General features: G+C 38.6%; 1 protein-coding gene across 1 annotated transcript in view; it reads right to left on the bottom strand.

Moving 5' to 3' along the window:
- Positions 1–17,672, bottom strand: part of HACD1 (3-hydroxyacyl-CoA dehydratase 1) — a 51,373-nt gene extending 33,701 nt beyond the window's left edge. The window contains exon 1 of the mRNA XM_056800148.1: positions 17,296–17,672. Within this exon, the coding sequence (XP_056656126.1) occupies positions 17,296–17,429 (134 nt within the window). The 5' untranslated portion in view covers positions 17,430–17,672. The remainder of the gene's footprint in view (positions 1–17,295) is intronic.
- Between the last annotated feature and the right edge of the window lie 1,142 nt (positions 17,673–18,814).

Genomic DNA, 18,814 nt, shown 5'->3' with positions numbered 1-18,814 from the left:
AAGTGAGAGGGATAGAGTTGTCCCTAGTCTATACAGAGGATTAGGAGAATTTTGGAAAATGTCAGTCCTCTCACAGCTGTGACACAAAGGTCTGTCAAGAGATGGGAGGACAACTGTTTAATCTTCTTTCTTCTTCCTTCAAACTCAAATCTCAAATATATAATCAGTTCTTCACACTCTAAGCCACCAACAAAAGTTAATTTCTTCTCAGCCTGGCTCCAGAAGCCCCCCTCCCCCAAGGGTTCTTCAGCCTAGGACAGAAGCCAACAGGAGATCAATTCCCAGCTTCTTCCCTCTTCATCCTGGCTTGACTCTCCAACTGACTTTCCTGGGAACATTCTATTTGGAATGTTCTTTCTTGATTGACAATTGAGGTCCTTTACTTTGTTTTGCATACATGAAATTTTCTCTTCCTCCATGCCTCTTCCACACTCTCTAATTACATGGAAGGTGCTGCTCTGCTTTGATACAGGAAGTTCCCTAGATCTAATAAAATCATAGTTCCAGTCCCTCTCTGTCTAAAAAACCAACTTCCTTCTGTGAATCTTAAAACTGCTCACACTCTACTTCAGAAGATTTGATTAAGCTATTCCCCATTTTTAACAATGGAGCTACTTGGTCAGGAATGTATTGAGAACTTTAAAATTTACCCCACCCTACTCAGACAGTGCCTTAGGGGAAGATAAAGTTGCAAATTCCTGACTGAACAATGAAAAGTCCCTAACATACTTATAGTAAAGCCAAACCCTTAAGCTAGATGGTCTATTTTTAGATCTAATACAAAAGGTCACCTATAAAGGTTAAATTAATCACTAAAAGGTCAAGCAACTTACAAAAGGCAAGCTTAACAAAAGAGGTGTGAAGTTTTAGTCTAACCAGATAAGGTGAGAACCAAAGAAGATGAGAACTAAGAATGGGCAGTCCTGGGGAAAAGCGTCTACTGTGATTGGTAGATGTGAAAATTTAGGGGAGGTGGCATAAGAGAAAATTTCTTTAAAGGAGAATTGAATTCAGTTAAAATTTGAGTTCAGTTTGGTATTTTCATATTTGGGAGTTTTCCCATGGCGACCACTTAATTTTAGATTTTAAATCAAGATACTAAAAATTATCTTTACAGTTTGGCCAAAACCTTTACAGTTTTGGCAATTGACAGTCTTGGCAAAACCACATTTTCATGGTTACACTTCCTTTCCCACTGTGTTACCCCTGCAGATAGATGGCTAGAGTGCTTAAATGTTTGTGAAGAAGGAATCAATTCACTCAATTCAAATAGAAATTGTCTTCAATACAATCTCTCTGGTATCCATAGAGTTCTTCCACATTTTTCCAATTGTATTTGCATCTTCTATCTCTTTTCAGCCTCCTAGCAGTCAAATGAAGAAAAGATAAAAACATGAGGCCCAAGGAAGTTGTGATTCTATAAGGGATTATCCTATCCTATGAAACAAATTCTTAAAGCCATCTTTCTCCACAGAATTATATATGTATATATATATACATATATATATATATATATATATTTAAATTAGGCAAAGGACTTCACAAGTTTTAGCTCAAGAATAGGGATTCTTTTTACTTAGAACAATTATACAAATAGCAACCTTTAGGGAGGGTGTTAACTTGAACACAAAATCTGAAATTATAGTTGCTGTTGCTTTCAGAAAACTGAAAGCAACAACCAATTTTACATTAGACAGTCTCAGAATGCAACCTAAATTTAACAAAAGTGTGTTTTTCTGGTGTGATGTTCCAATCACCTTGCAGAGGAATGTTATTTATAACTGTAATGAAAGCTTTTGAGCTAAAGGGGCTGAAAACAGGATAACCCAGGTGTCCTCAATCTCTTAAAATATAATTTGCCTTCTTATTCTGCAACCTAGGTATTGATGTTGGCATTCTCTTGTCTGGCACATGGAGCAGTTCCTGCATTTGCTTTCTGTTTTAAGATCTTCCTTGGAGAAAAAAAAATTATTGGAGAAAAAAATTACAACAAGCATCTGTGATGAAGGCCTCACTTTTCAAATATATAGAATTGAATCAAATTTATAAGAATATAAATTATTCTCCAATTGATAAAACAGTCAAAGATATGAATAGGTAGTTTTCAGACTAAGAAATCAAAGCAATCTATAGTCAAATGAAAAAAGTTCTATATAACTCTTAAAGAAATGCAAATTGAAAGGTACCACTTCATTCCAATTAGATTGACTAATATGAACAAAAAAGGACAATGCTAAATGTTGAAGGGGATATGGAAAATTGGTACACTATTCTAGTGGAGATATGAACTAATCCATTCATTCTGGAGAGCAAATCTTTCTGTGGCAAATAATTGGAAAGCAAGGGTGACATGGGCACTGTACCCCAGAAACCCAGGCGAACTATTGTCAAGGAAACTCCCTTGTTGTTTTTCCAACTCTGAGCCTAAAAACACCCAATGACCCCACCTAGGGTCCTGAGATGACTATCTCCCTCTGATCATCCTCTAGATGGTCAGAAAGATGCACCTTCAGACTACACCTCGATCCTATTGGACAGCTGCTTGTCCCCTAAAACTAAGGAATCTTTATGTCCCCAGGCAGACCCCAGTACGATCACCCCACCTCATGCGTGAGTGACTAACTGTTGTGAAGAATGTGTAAAATCCCCAGAACTGATGTTGTCTGGGGGACAGCCTCTCCATCCATGCTGTCCTCTTGGGGGAACAGCTTTTCCTTTCATGTTGTCCTCCCAGGGAACTGCTCCCCATCTTGCTGTTCTACCTTGCTATCCTCCTGGCCACCCTCAACATTACTTTCTAAATTAATAAATCTCTTTTTGTTTTTAAGCTAAGTTTTGGAGTCATTGCATGCTTGCAAAAGGCATCCTTCCGGAACCCCAAAGGGTATCCTTCCACACCCATAACAAAGGGGATGCCCATTAACTGGAAAATGGCTGAACAAGTTGTGGTTTATGATTATAACAAAATACTACTGGGCTATTGGAAATGATGAGCAGGAGGATTTCAGAGAAACCTGGAAAGACATACATGAACTGATGCAGAGTGAAGTGAATAGAACCAGGAGAATATTGTACAATGAACAACCATGAATGACTTGGCTATTCTCAGTAATATAGTAATCAATGACAATCCCAAAGAACTCATGATGAAAAATGGCATTTGCTTCAAGAGAAAGAACTAGTGTGTGTGTGTGTGTGTGTGTGTGTTGTTGTTGTTGTTGTTGAATGCAGATGAAAGCATATTATATTTCACTTTCTTCATTTTTTTGTTTTCTTCCATAAAATGACTAATATGGAAAATATACATGACTTTAAATCTATATCATATGGCTTACTGTCTCAGAGAGGGAGGAGGAAAGGCAGGAAGTTTTAAGTTGTTTTTATATGTACTTGGGGAAAAAATAAATTTTATTTTTAAAAATCTTCTTTGCATATGTTGCTTCCCTCCCTAAGCCTTTGTTTCTTCATCTAGAAGATGAAGGCTTCTGAGGAATGGTTAAGCAAGCTGTGACATATATATATATATGTATATATATATATATATATATATATATATATAATGATTATGTAATCACCTAAAAAGACAAATATGAATTTAGAGGAAATGAGAAAACCAATGTAAAGTATACCAGGAAATCAGAACATATAAACCAAATACACCATGGTTATAACAATATAAATAAAGTCAGAGTTAAAAAGCAGCAAATCTCAGGTCAAACACATAGGATATTGCTGCTTACCTCATCAAAATTAGAGAACACATTGTTTCTGTTAAGAACTGATGAATTACAAAAGCAGTAGGTGTCATATGTGGTCATAATTGCAGTATTAGGTGGTTTTGTCTGATATTGGTGAACTTTATAACGGTAATTGTTTAGGTGTTTGCTGAGCATTTTTGTCAAAAGAAAAAAAGTATTCATATGAAAAAAGAAAATGAAGAGATTGCACTAGTTTTCTAAAGTCCTTTCCAGCACTAACATTTATGATCTAACCATCTGCTGTCTCTTCTAGCTAATCCTTGTCCTCCCAATCTTTTTTTTTCTTCTTCTTGGTGGCTGCAGGATTTTCTGTACTTTCAATTACTTGTGTTCTGTATTTAAATGCCTTTATTGTCAGTATCTATCCAGATATCTGTTTTCAGACACGTTTCTTGTTTCTCTCACATGTCAGTCTCTGATCCAGAATCATCCAGCATCCCTGGATTGCATAATTGGTTCAGGAGCTTCAGGCCAGTTAATTACGTCATCTTTCTGCTTCCCCAGGTGCCCTTTTGTAGAGAATGTATCTTTCAAGACCCACCCGGCAACTTTAAAATTCCTCAGGACTAGTTTGGAATTAGGATGCTTAAGTGAGCAGTAAATTGTCATAAACATCTAAAGCCGCAGGCTGTGCAACTGTGAGAAATAATGCTATCTTCTCTCTGTCTTCTTAGCCAGGAGATCTGATCCCTAGCAGATAAAGAATGAAAGACTACTTGCATCTTCTCTATTTTTTCTTCCTCACTGCTAGATTGTAATGATGCTCCACAATTAATCTTTCATATCTGACAGCCTATAATGTTTGTGTAGAAATTCACCCACATCTTAAGCATTAACTTGAATCAGTTATTTCTTGAAGTCACATCTGAGGCTCCTGAGTCAGAACAGACAAATGACCTTATCTTAAATGGCAAGATTTCTACCAGAGATAACTTGAAAGCTCTCATTCTTGATTTTCCTGCTTTTTACCATTTTGAGGATAGCCTGTATCTGCACTCAAATCAGTACAAAATGCCATCTTTTAAACAGAACCTCTCAACTTTCCTGATAGAGAGGTGAGGGACTCAAGGTGCAGAATGACATATACATTTCTAGACAGAGCCTTTAGGCTGTTTTGCTTGACTACGCATATTTGTTATGTAGTACCCTAGGTGAGGTGTGTAGTTTTTCAGAGGGACAGCTCAGTTATCTGGGAAATGCACAGGAAGTCTCTTGATTATCCGAGGAAATGGTAGCCAGGTGATGTCAATTACTCAAGTAATTGAGATTGTTGGAGGACCCACAGGAGGAGCAATTTGATTAGGGGTGTTTGAGAGAAGCAAGCCTAAACCTTTGAATGGCCTGTGTGCCCCACCATGGCCCTTCCCTAACTTCTCATACTTGCAACTCAAAGACTTATGGTGAGATCATTGCCTCTCTTTTTGGTTAAACTGAGAAGTATTTTGTTTCTCCTGGCTGAAAAGTTCCCTTACTATTGTGTTTTCTCTGACTTATAAGTTTCCTTGGTTTGTATTTTTGGTTTGGTTTGGATAAATGGGTACAGAGGGGCTAAGCAAGTGTACATTAGCCTAGACCCTTGAGCACCATCAGAGACAGAGCCTTTCATGCTGAACCCATCTGTACTCTGAGAGTAGAGATTTTTGACATGGGAGAGATAGGTATATTTCTAGTTTTTCTTAAGAGACTGAAGGAGAGAAAGCTCAGCCTCAGTAGTTCTAGAAGAAACAGCCACACAGCCCTTCTGCTCACTGAAAAGATGAGCCAGACTTCAGATAATATCTCTGCATACTGCCTATGAGCTCTGGTCATATATTTAGACTGACATGGAATATATATTTTGTTTTTTTCTTTTTTTTTTTAATTGAAAGGTGGGTGGAAGGAAGAGGGGGACCCAGAAAAAAAGATCATAGAAGCTGTTTAAAAAAAAAAAGCATAGAGGAGAACAAAAAGATGACAGACCCACAGAGCAGGACAGACTTAAAAGTTACATATTGAATTCTTTATTTTAAAAGAAAAGCATGCTGCTCCTAATAGGTCCTCAGTTTCATATACAGACCTAACTTTCCATAATTATACATAAAAACATACATTTTATTTAAGCTCAGAATTTTAAAGACATTTAAAAAAGAGATCTTTGATAACTAGAATCTTTACTGTTCTTAACATATCCCACAGTGGAGCAACCAGGTGGTACAGTGGACAGAGCACTGGATCTTGAGTCAGGCAATCTTATGTTCCTGAGTTCTCACTTCATATTCTTACTTTATAACCCTGGGCAAATCACTTAGCCCTGTTTGCTGCAGTTTCTTTATTTGTAAAATGAACTGGAGAAGGAAATGGCAAACCACTCCAGTATCTTTGCCAAGAAAACCCCAAATGGTATGTTGAAGAGTTGGACATGATTAGGAGCAGCTAGGTGCACAGTGGCAAGAGCACCAGGCCTGGAACTGAGAGGACCTGGGTTCAAGTCTGGCCTCAGAACCTCCGTGGTTGTGTAATCCTGTGCAAGTCACTTAACCCTAACTGCTTAGTCCTTACCATCCTTCTGCAGTAGAACTGATACTAAGACAGAAGGTAAGTGTTAAATAAAAAAAAGGGATGACACAAATGAACAACAAGGGACACAAAGACCAAAGAAAGGAAACAGTCTGGATCTCAGGAAGCTTACAGTCTATCCCCCAAAACAAGTACAAATAGTTAAATACAAAGTATTTAAAAAGCAAATACAAAATAACTGGGAGCCAGGGCCTGGAGAGAGGCACCCATAACTGGGACAATGCATAAGAAGACCACATTTTAGTTTGTTTTTCAGGTTCAGGCTGTCCTACTCAAGGTCTCCTTAAGAATCCATTTCTTCTTATATTACATATAGTTCTAAATTTTGATACTTATTTTTCCAAATAATAATGGATGATAAGTAGCACGTTAAAAAGCTTAGAGAAGAGGAGCCAAGTATGTAACAGCAGCAGAAAGAAATATAAATATTAAACATGAGGAAGAAGATAGAAAAAAAAGACCATAAAGGGGTTTATTTTAGAAGATGCCTATAGGTCTGTCCAGATGCTCATATGAGAAGAAACAAGAAGGGCAGAGGAGAAGGTAGAGAAATAGGGGGAAAGAGAAGCTTGTATATAAACCAAGAGAACCAGGAGTATGGAGACAAAGAAACAGAAATGAATATAGATCAATGGAAAATGAATTTTAAAAGAAAAATGAATCCTTTTTTCCCCCATTAACATCAGCTTGCAAAAAATTTACAAAAAATTTCTCTAGCGTAACTGGTGCTTGCACAAATCTCATCACATTTCTTGGCTAATGAAACTTCCCCTTGTGAAAGAGAATCATGATGATGTCTAAGGAAAGTGAGTTGGGAGAGCCTGGAGCATAGATGAACATTCTGCACTTAGTTCTGACCTGTTTGGGAGGAGGATGGCTTGACTGGCTGTGTAGCAGGAAGGGAAGGATCTTCTAATACCATTTCAACTTCCCCCTCACCCCAGTCCACCTCCTCTCGGTTTAATTTGATGATTCCTTCACTCACTTCATCTGGTGAGAGATCCAGTGGGCTACAGGGAGGACAAGGTTTTAGTGCATGTATTTGTTCTCTTCTGCTCTAGGTAGATGGAGTAGTAGAATCTTTATCCTCAGGAGTCTAGAAAGTTCCAAAGGGTGCCTCAGCATCTTAGCACTACAAAACAGATATTCTAATCTTTTGAAAGTACAAGATCAAAGATTATGATCTCCTTCTCCTAAAAGGGAAAAGAATAAAAGAACAAGGCAAGGACCAAGGCCACATGACTTCAGAGGGGAGAAGGCTGTAAGGACTTTCCCCTGCCAGTATGGATTTTCACCAAATTGGTATTTGTAGGAATGAGCAAATGAGGCAGAGGAGGAGTTTGAAACTAAGTCTAGCATAGTAGCATAGTGGATAGGGCACCGGGTGTGGGGTTGAGAGAATCTGGGTTCAAATTTGGCCTCAGATACTTCCTAGTTGTGTGACCCTGAGCAGGCTACTTAACCCCAAATGCCTAGCCTTCACTGCTCTTTTGTCTTAGAATTGATACTAAGACTAAAGGTAAGGGTTAAAAAATGAAAGAAGCTAAATCATACCTTTTTAAAGATTTCCTCCTTTCAGTCCCAGTTCATCATAAATATATAATTTAAAGATCAGAACTTGATACAAAATGTCTATTCATGTCCCATAGTCTCTCCAAAGCACTTCCCTCACATATCCTAATGACTCAGAAGTCCTCCTCTCTTCTCCAAAAAGGGAAGCTGTATCAGCCTAAAGCAGACTGTCCTTAAACTAGTATGCAAAGAAGAAATAGGTTTATTAGTAGCTATCTTCTTCATGGGATGATTTTCCCTCTTTTTTTTTTTATGGAATCTCTTGATGAACAAAAATCTATTTTCTATTCCTCATACTTCTCCCACTTCATGGGGGGAGGGAGGAGACAAGAAAAACAAAAACCCTTACTACAAGCACAATAGGGGGCAGCTAGGTGATTTAGTGGATTGAGAGCCAGACCTAGAGATGGGAGGTCCTGGGTTAAAGTCTGGCTGTAGACATTTCCTAACTGTGTGATCCTGAGCAAGTCATTTAACATCCTTTGCTTAGCCTTTTCCACTGTTCTGCCTTGGAACCAATATACAGTACTGATTCTAAGAGGGAAGGTAAGGGTGTTTTTTTTTTTTTAAGTCAGCATAATTGAGCAAATCAAATTCCTTTAATGACCATTTCAAAAAAACATGTCTCATTCTGGACTCTGAGTCCATCACTTCTCTGGCAGAAGGGATAGTATGCTTCCTCAGAGTTACACTGATATTGTGGCCATTGTACCTATCAATCACAGTTCTTAACCTCATTTCTAAGTGTGTCATGCTTGTCAGTGTCCTAAAATTGAATTTCAAATGTCATCTCTTTTTGTCATCTCTAGAGAAAAAATTGAGGCAGCCTGATAATAGTGAATAATATTGTGTTGATAACTTCTTAGCTGAGAAAATTTCCCTAACCTCAGGCAACTTCTAGAGCTTCTCTTCTAAGTTATAAGTTATAAATAGATTATCATCTCCATTTGTGGAAATAGTTTCCCCATGGAAATTCTCTTGGTTAAAAAAAATCAAACCCTCCAATTTATGTAAATATATGGAGGAATAATAATGAATACATAAGAATGAAAATCTTCTACTCATGTTCTTTTCTACCATGGAGGTACGATGAGTGACTGAAGGCTAGACTAGCATAGCACAAACTCTGGAAGTTCCTACTAGTCTGAAAGGGTACAAAATTCTGGACAAGTGATGAGGACCAACCACCAAAAATAAGTTCAGAGAGGCTGTCACTATAAGATTGTCCAGTAGGTAATGTACTGTTTGACCATAGCATCTCATGAAACCAGCTGCCAAGATATAGGAGGGTTTCATTCTGTACCAGAAGGGATAAAGTCATTGATCTTTTTTTTTTTTAGTATCAATAGGCCAGACAAAACTTTTTGAGTTTATGATTTTACTCAGTTCTTATATCATATATTATGGCATTGAAATGATGCTTATTAATTAAATATTCAATTTGGTCAATGTGGAAATTTTACTAAGGCAGTTGTCAGTTGTCCACCTCAACCTCCCCATCCAATCCTATTCCCTCTTCCTCAATGTCCAGACTCTACCACCAGGAATTTACTCAACTGATTGACTTATCGTGCTTTGATAATGTGACTTCAAACACAGCAGAAATTATGCAAACAAATGTACTGATTGCAAAGTTTGAAAAGTCCAGTTGGGCCATTGCCGCATAGATTTGGAGAACTTTGGAGAATTGATCTCCAGGACAGCTTGATGATGGCTGGCCTATGTTAGTCTTGAATAATGAGTATTCCAAAGGGATGGTTAGTTAGGAATTATCAGCAGAGGGCCATCCAAAAGAGAGTCCGTCAGACCTAATGTAAGAACACTCTCCTTACAATGCTACATGAGCTGTAGCTTTTCAGTTTCATGAATGTTATTCTTATTGTCCTGTTATGGTCCATCCTCACAGTACACACAAAGATCCAAAAATAACAGAAAGAAATGCAAATGTTTTAGAGTCATTAATAAATGATGCTAGAATTTTTAGATGAGTCCACTTACTTTTGACTTAAGAGACCTAAGAATCAATAGACTGAGATAATGTTATTTTTCCTATTTTATGGTTGGCAAATAAATAGTTGAGTGATGCCTCTGGTCATATGGTCAATAAATGTCAAACTTTAACCCATATATATATAGCCTTCTGACTCCTTCAGTAGGTCTGGGCATGTTCTTTCCACTACATAATGATACCTTTCAGTATCACTCTGCATTACATTTTTTAAAAATATACTTTTACCTCAAATAGGAAAGAAAAAATCTGGATGAGTAAACCGTTTTAAAAAGGAAAATTGGCATGTGAAAAGTATTGGTCTATTATGCTCTAGCCTTGTGACAGAGTAACCAATGTTAAGTCTTGGAGGAAGAAACCTTAATTTTATTGTATAATGGCCCTAAATTGTCGGTAGAAAGGAATTTAATAATATATAAATGTATTTGAAAAATATGTAAATTCCATTTCAATGTTTTACAGATCAATTATTAAATTTCAGTTTTTATATTAGTTATATTACATTATAGAATTACAGCTCAATGTTTTAATTTAATAATTTATTTGATAATTAATCATTTAATTAATTTCATATTTCTCTATTTGTATCATCTTTAAGCATTTAAAAAAATTATGAAAGGATACAGTTCAGTCCATCTTAAAAAACTACATTTGTCCCAACAATATCTTCTATTCAAATTCTCTACTAATAAACATAGATTTGAAAGAGACCAAAGAAGCTATGTTGTTCAAACTGAAACAATATAGGAATCTTTTCTATAGCATCTTTTTATGTTGACTGATTTATTTTGGCTCATTTTCCTCAGAAAAATGCTAATAATCTTTGTCAGTTACTTTATCCATTTCCCAAACTAACTTGTTTAATAGGTTAGGTTAGAGTTGTCTTGGAGGCATTCATTTACTATTTTCTCCTTTTTATTCTTAAAATCTATTTGTTTTTAATTTTTGTTCTAATAAGTCATCAGTCTAACTGTACACATTTGATTGATTTTAAAATTACTCTCATAATTATTCATTTCGTATCTATTAAAATAAAGTTAATTTGTTGAGTGAGTATGATATTATTCCTCGTTTGTCCTGTCCAGAATCTCCTAACACTCTTCTTAAGGAAAGTAATCATTATATGCAAGTATGAAGCTCCTTAATAGTCTACAATATTATATATCTTTCACTTATTAATACTGAGGTTAATTTTCCAACATATTTTCCACTATCTTTCCCTTTATTTTTCATTATGTTGAAACAATGGAGAATTTGAGAGTAATTTGATTTAATATGGAAGTCAATATTGTGTTTTTTTTTAATAGCATGTCTGTACTTTCTCACCTGTATGAAATGGATATTAGTGGATAAACCACAATTATATTCATGGTTGCTTTCTTGTAAATGCTTACCATAAGCACTGAAAGATGAGATGACCCAAAAGTATATGAAATGCTGTTTCCTCTTGCATAATGTCAACTCTGCTAATCTCTCTATTATTACCTCTTCAAGGAAACCACAAACAGTTCTTCATTTAATTTTTTTGTTTGTTTTCTGCTTTCAGTTATAAGTAGTATGCCAATATTATTATGATTCAGTTTCTTTATTAGTATATTGACTGAGTCATTGGACAAGATATTACATTAGAATATCAAGAGCTAAATTAATATTCAGAATAGGTCTAAACATTGTGTCATTCTTAGCATCTCTCATCCTGTCATGGTACAAGCAGGAGTTTGTTCCTCAAAAATAAGGTTATTTTATAGTGTTATCTCATGGGCAATCATGGACAAAATACTCTTCCCTAAGTGGCAGGTCTTCTAGTGATGAGCTTCTCTATACTTAGACTCTTTGGTCCTTAGGAAGTAGATTGAGGCTACTGCCAGGATCATCCTCAAAACTTTTCAAGCATTATAGAAATTGCCAGGGCTTGTGCTCACTATGGTGACCTTTGAGACTAGGGAAACTTGACATCCCAATGAGGCATGAGTACAAGGGTATTTTTCTTTTTTTAAATAATCAACCCACCATTCTGAATGTCAAGATCTGTTCAAGGTCTTCCTTTATTCTGCCATATCCCTTCAACATGTACTATAATTCAATGATTAAATGAAGCAATGGATGGATTAAAATGTATTTACTGGGGGGAGGAGCTAAGGGGATCCATGATTGGGAGCCAGGCCTAGAGATGGGAGGTCCTGGGTTCAAATCTAGCCTCAGATACTTCCTAGCTGTGTGACCCTGGGCAAATCACTTAAGTCCAAATGCCTAGCTCAGAATGCTCTCCTGCCTTAAAATCAATACTTGAGTATTGATTCTAAAATAGAAGGTAAGGCTTTTTTTTAAAAAATGTATTTATTGAGCCCTAATGAATTAGTGGATTAAAATGAATTTATTATGCTCTTAATAAGTGTCAGGCACTATACCAAATGCTAGGGATGAGAAAACAGTCAAGACAATACCCATCCTCAAGGAGTTAACATCCTCTTGGGGAAAGAATACATAACAGAGATGTAGAATTGGAAAGGAAGAAGTGAAAGTATATATACGGTGGCATGGTTTAAAATGGCCAGGGAGTGGGAGGATAGCTTGGTTCTAGGAAAGACAAGGTCAAAGCTCTCATCAAAGCCTAGGGCTCTAGGGGTAAGTTTTCCAAGTTGGTGATGGGAGAAGAAAGACCAGAGTGTTGGCAGTATTATTTAGAAATGACTTCGTGTGTCAGTATTGAAAGCATGCTGGATTTTGAATGAGAGGTTCTAGGTTTAATTTCTATTGTATAATCTTGGACTATTCATTTGAATTTCTCAAGGGCTTCATTTCCTGCATCTATAAAATGAAGGGGTTGAACTAGATGAGTGTTGGCAAAGTATTGGCATGCATGCCAGCCCCTGTATGGGGAGCTGTTCCATTTCCTTCTTCCCAGCACCCAAGGATATTGTAACTTCCTCCCTCTGCTCCTTCTGCTCTCTTGAGTAATAGGGGGGCTCACAAACAGCTTGATGTTGCCCTTTGGGCACGTGAACTCAAAAACCTTAGACCAGGGGTCCCCAAACTTTTTACACAGGGGGCCAGTTCACTGTCCCTCATACCATTGGAGGGCTGGACTATTAGGAAAAAAACCAAAAAACTATGAACCAATCTGTATAGTGCTGTCTGTGATGGGCCGGTCACACCTTGCACAGGCCCATCACCGCCACCACTATACCAGGCAGCAGGATACACAGTGCAGAATCCCCTCCCCCAGATCGCTGCTCACCATGCTGATGTCTTCCATTGTGCAGCCACATAATCCTTTGTGTGGTGCCTCGTTCTCCTTCAGTTACTCTCAGAACAAGGCGCCACACCAAGGATTGTGTCACCAGAAGTAGTACTGTACGTGAGTGATGCCACGCTTTGCGGCACTGCCACATACAGTACAGATTGCAGATGCATCCTGTGCTCCTCTCACTGACCACCAATGAAAGAGGTGCCCCTTCCGGAAGTGTGGTGGGGGCCGGATAAATGGCCTCAGAGGGTCGCAGTTTGGGGACCCCTGCCTTAGACTATCTTTAAGGTCCTTTCCACCTTGAAGAGGAATTACTCTAATTGCTTCTTGGTGATAAACAATGGATACAGCACTAGACCTGGCCCCAGAAAGACCTGTGTTCAAATTCAGGTTCAGATACTTATTAGACTATGTGATACTGGCAAGTCATTACCTGTTTACCTCGGTTTCTTCAACTGTAAAACGAGGATAATAATAGCACCTACCTTGAAGAATTGTGAAAACTGAATGAGATAATATTTGTAAAGCACTTAGCATGGTGTCTGGCAGATAGTAGGTACTATATCTATGATTACTCCTTTCTCTTCTCTTCATATATTTCCTTCCGTCTCCATACAACTGGACTTCTTTTACTACTACTTTAATAAAACCTTTATCAAAGGTTAAATTAACTCTATATCTTGCCTAATTCAATGGTTTTTTTTTTTCTCCTCTACCTCTCTTTCATATTGCTAGTCAATTATGTCTTCAAATTCTCTTTCTTTCCTTTATTTTATTTAAATGATCTTATGCTTTCTGGTTCTTTTACTTTTTTAACCATTCCACTTATTTTCTATGCTTTCCATCTTTAAACTTCTATCTCTCTGCTTCACATACCCTTAACTTCTTACCTGCTTTTTAGTTCCAACTATCACCTGTGTTAGAGAACTCAAACATTTAAAGGCAATGCTTTGTAGTAGAAAGAACAGTAGACTTCAGATCAGATTTGGATTTAAATCCCAATAATGTAATTTACTATCTGTGACACTGGGCAGATCACATAATTTCCTAGTACTTATTTGAAAAGTGGGGAGATTGGACTATTTCATCTCCGTGGTCACAGAAATAGAGCTTTAGATCTGGAAGGGACTCAGAGTTCAAACTCCCTCATTTTACAAATGAAGAAACTGAGGCCCAAGGAGTTTGTCACTTGTCCAAGGTCACAAATGTTATAAATGGCAGAGCCAGATTTCTATATAGGTTCCTTCTCAGCAAATTTCCCATAGTCACACAGCTAAGGGATTTGAATTTAGGTCCCTAATGCCACCTTCTTGTCAGATTAGAAGACTGAACTAGATGCCCTCTGAGATTATCATTGCTGTAGATCTATGATTCTCTCTCTCTCTCTCTCTCTCTCTCTCTCTCTCTCTCTCTCTCTCTCTCTCTCTCCCCTCTACATTATATATATGCATATATATTTCTAAAACTCTATTTCCTATTTAAGCTAAATTAATAATCTGAAAAAATTTCTAGAATATTGGTTAGGGTATGCTACCCAAAATTCTGACTTTAGGACTTTCCTGGCTCTAACAGTATTTGATATTATCCTGCAACGTAATTCTTTCTTTTTTTAAAAAACCTTCACCATTGGACTTGGAATCAATACTAAATATTGGTTCCAAAGCAGAAGAGCAGTAAGGACTAGGCAAGTGAGGTTAAATGACTTGCTCAGGCTCACACAAATAGGAAGTATATGAGATCATATTTGAACTCAGGTCTTACCTCCTTTATACTGCCTCTTAATTCACTGACATACTTAGCTGCCCTCCTACAATCTATTTCTAAATATTGTTAAGTGCCTATATGACATCCTTCTATCACTTTGAATTTGAAAGAACACTAAAGTCAGAAGACCTGGGTTTTAGTCTTCATATGCTTAGAACTATTGTAACTTTGCACAAGTCACTTAAGGACTTAGGGTCTCACTTTCCTCACTTGTAAAATGAGGGAGCTGAATCATAAAGAACATCCCCAAAATCTTGATTTTTTTTCTCATTTAAGATTTAAAACCACATTTAGACTTTTGGGTACCCTATGTAATTTCCATTTCTTCCAACTCAATTTTTCCAAGATTGTTTGATTTTTTATGTACAGAATGAACTTCTCATATTCACTTTACTACCCCATTCATGTCAGTAGCAGCACTATTTGTACAGTCTACCAGAGTAAGAATTCAACATTTAAAAATATTTCTTTTTCTTCTTTCTGAAGAGTAAACCTGTCAACAAGTCTCATTTTGCCTCTCTCTTTGAAAATGCTTCTCTGATGTCATTCTTCTCACCACTGCTAACACCCCAGTCCAGTCTCTAATCACTTGACTAGTGGAATACACCAGTCTCTTGGATGTTTTCCTGATTTTTGTCTTTTCCCCTCTTTCAAATAGTACCACAGAATTTTCCAAAATACAGTTTTACTCCTGGTCAAGAACAGTAACTCTTATTGTCTACCACAAGAAGTCCAAATTCCTTTGCTGACTTTGAAGCCATTCTAAAACAGAGACCCCTTACCCTCCACTCCAGCTGATCCAAACTTATTTCCTACTACTTGCAGACATATACTATCCAGTAGTTAAGCTGGTTTTTCTCACTATCTCCTGATTTATACCATGATCCTTATTCTTTCATGCTATTCTTCCCACATAAAATGTCATTCTCTGTTCTAGATATCTAATCCTACCTTCTATGTACAGATTAATTCCTATTTGCCCCTCAATTATTTTTACCCATATTAATCTTTATTTTCTTTAAACTCCTACAGTTCTTTTCAAATAGGTAGGACTTACTTGGTGTAGAACCGTGGTTTTTTTTTTTTAATTTGTTTTATTATATTGTAAAACTAAGCCAGGGTAGAAAATATGTCTTTTGTATATTCAATATCTGCTCTGTTCCCCAAAAGCCCAGACCTCTTTAAATGCTCTTCCTTTGCTTAAAATTTTTGTATTTTCTGTAGAGGGCACAGTGAATTAAATACTATTAAATATAGATTATACCTATATTGTTAATTGTTTACCAGTACCACATGCTATTAGAAAAAATAGGAGGGGCTGTCATAATTACAATAAGACAAAAAGGCAGCGCGATTTGGAAATGAAATGGTATGTCCCTAACTTTAGAGAAGGGTTTTTTAAAATTTATTTTAATTTTATCTTATTTTTAAATCAGGGGAGCCCTACAATTCTGTGAAGAGGGAGCCCTAGCATAAGCTTAAGTGTAAGACTTACCCAATGCCAGAAATAAAAGTCAATATGTTAGTTATGAAGGGAGGGGCTACAGTGCTACTAGTTAAATGCTCAGAGAACACTGGTTATAAGTAATCCTGCTTGAATAAAAAGTGTGGGACTGGAAGGAAGGACGACTCTTTCTAATATTTGCGAGACAAAAGCAGGTCCTGCTTAACTCTCCCATTCCCAGCTTTTGTGCTCTAGATAGTTAGTCAAGGAGAATTTCTTTTTTTCCCCTTCTGGTTGTGAGAACAAGAATGGACCGGAGCTTCTTGGGAGCCTAAAGTGGGCCGGAGGATATGGAGGTGACCCAGCAGCAGTGAAAGGCTGGGAGCATTTCTTCAACAGCGGTAGCAGTAAATTGAGCTGGGAGAGCCAGTCCCTCGGTGTGTGTGTGTGTGAGAGAGAGTGAGAGTGTGTATCTCTCCCCCAGTCCCCTAGGTCGTCCCCCCGCATTCCTAACTCAGTCTATACTTAACCTCGAGGTCCGCCAGCCGCGTCGGGCAGAGCGCACTGACGCGCCCGCAGCTACACTGCTGGGCACCGTATTAGGCAATGCCCCGCGAGCCCAGGGACCTTACCACCCCCCTCCTCGCTTTCATTCAACCGGTCGGCTGCTCCCTCCCCCTCCCCCCAGTCCCTGCTGCCTCCTCGAGCCCGCTCCCCCGGCGGGCCCTCACCCCAGCTGCTCCTTCTCGCCAGTGACGGCAGCTGCCACAAGGGGGGCCAGCCCCTACGCCCCTTGTCATGGCCTCATTCAGCTACTTCCCCTCACCTCACCCCAGGCGGCCTCAGGCTGGTTTCCACCTCTCCGCTGTCTCCCCGCCCCAGGTTCCCGACAGGGCTTTGAGGAGCTGTCCGGAGGAGGATGTGTGTCTGCCCTGCTGACACTTACCCTGCGGTCATGGCGATGTTGTAGAACGTGAGCCAGGCAGTGGCCAGGAAACCCAGTCTCCTCTTCTTGGCCGTCTCTTTCTCCTCCCCGGCCTCTGAGGCACCGTTGCCACCTTCATCCTCGCTGGACGCCATGGTGGTCTCACACCCCTGAAGGGAAGAGGAGGAGAGGAAGAGGAGGAAGAAGAAGGGAGCTTGAACTGGAAGCGGTGCTGACAGCTGGGAAGGCAACTGGGACTGGAGCCCCACGTGTCTGGACCAGGGGGCTCAGGGCCGGTGGCCAGTGCCTCTCACATGGCGAAGGGAGGAGCGGAGAGGACACCCCCAGCTCTGTCTCCTCCCCCGCAGGAATCAGGCTTCTGCTGCCAGAGCCACCACTTCGCACTCCTACTTTGGGGGCACCCCACCTCCCCACCTGCCCCCTGACCAGCCGCCCTCATGGTGGAGCTGTAAGATCCTGGAGGTCGGTTTTCTAAGGACTGTGCAGTCCACAGGTTACACAGCTGAGGAAAAACTTGGTTAGCCAGTGAACAGCTCCCTGGTCATTTACATGGGCATCTCCTGACCCGCCAAAGATGCTATGGCTCAACTGTATGGTGCCCTTACTAAAGCAACCTACATTTTCTGAGGGAAGCAGAGACAAATGCATTGGAGTTTTTGCTTGTTTTGCTTATAATGTGCCATGGGCCCTGTGGGTTGATAGTTACTTTCAGTAGACTGGAAACTCCTTGAGGGCAGGGGCTCTTTCCTTTGTTTTGTTTATTTTTGATGTCTGTATGTTTGCTGCTGAACACTGTGCCCTGTACATAGTAGGTATTTAATAAATATTTGCTACTTATCATTACTTAGACAAAAGGTAAACCTTACAAAATCTACCTGAGACTTAAAAAAAAAAAAGCTTTGCTTAATTAGTAAAAGTTGTGTGAAATAAAAATTGTGAAAGTAAATATCTAACTCCAGTTTTTGCTCATTTTCCTGTTCCAAGTCCTCTGACAAAACTTTATACAAATCGATTGAAGTCTAGAGTATAGAATAGGATGGTGGAAAAGAGAGAAAGACCCTGGCTTCAGAGATAGATGACATTACAGTTCATTTAGTCAAGGAACAAAATGATAAGAGTATGGATTGTCAACCTAAAGAACAGATGCAATTACTGGGAACAAAACAGAAAGGCTAGAAGTAACTGGAGATTACTGTTAAGAACAGGATTTCAACTAGATGATCTAAGACATTGACAGTGCTGAGATTCTGGGTAGCATTTTAGTGGTAAAGGAATGAAGGAAAAACTAAATAGCTCTCTGAGAACTTTAGGAATGCCTACTGTCTGACATTTCTGTAGCAAGGCACTTTCTGCTTAGGCTTCTCCTTTGTAAAACTTAGTTTTGTTAAATCATCTGAAGGGAGAAAGTGGCTACTTCAAATTAGCCTCCAATTTAGGGTATTCCTATATTCCCTATCCCTGCATCCCTCCCATTTACAAGCCCCATCCCCATCATTGGCTGTCTCAGCTATCAACTACT

This window comes from Monodelphis domestica, chromosome 5 (genome assembly GCF_027887165.1).
Source record: "Monodelphis domestica isolate mMonDom1 chromosome 5, mMonDom1.pri, whole genome shotgun sequence".
NCBI lineage: Eukaryota > Metazoa > Chordata > Mammalia > Didelphimorphia > Didelphidae > Monodelphis > Monodelphis domestica.
Note: the sequence above shows the minus strand (reverse complement) of the source record. Positions and strands in the feature narration are given on the sequence as shown.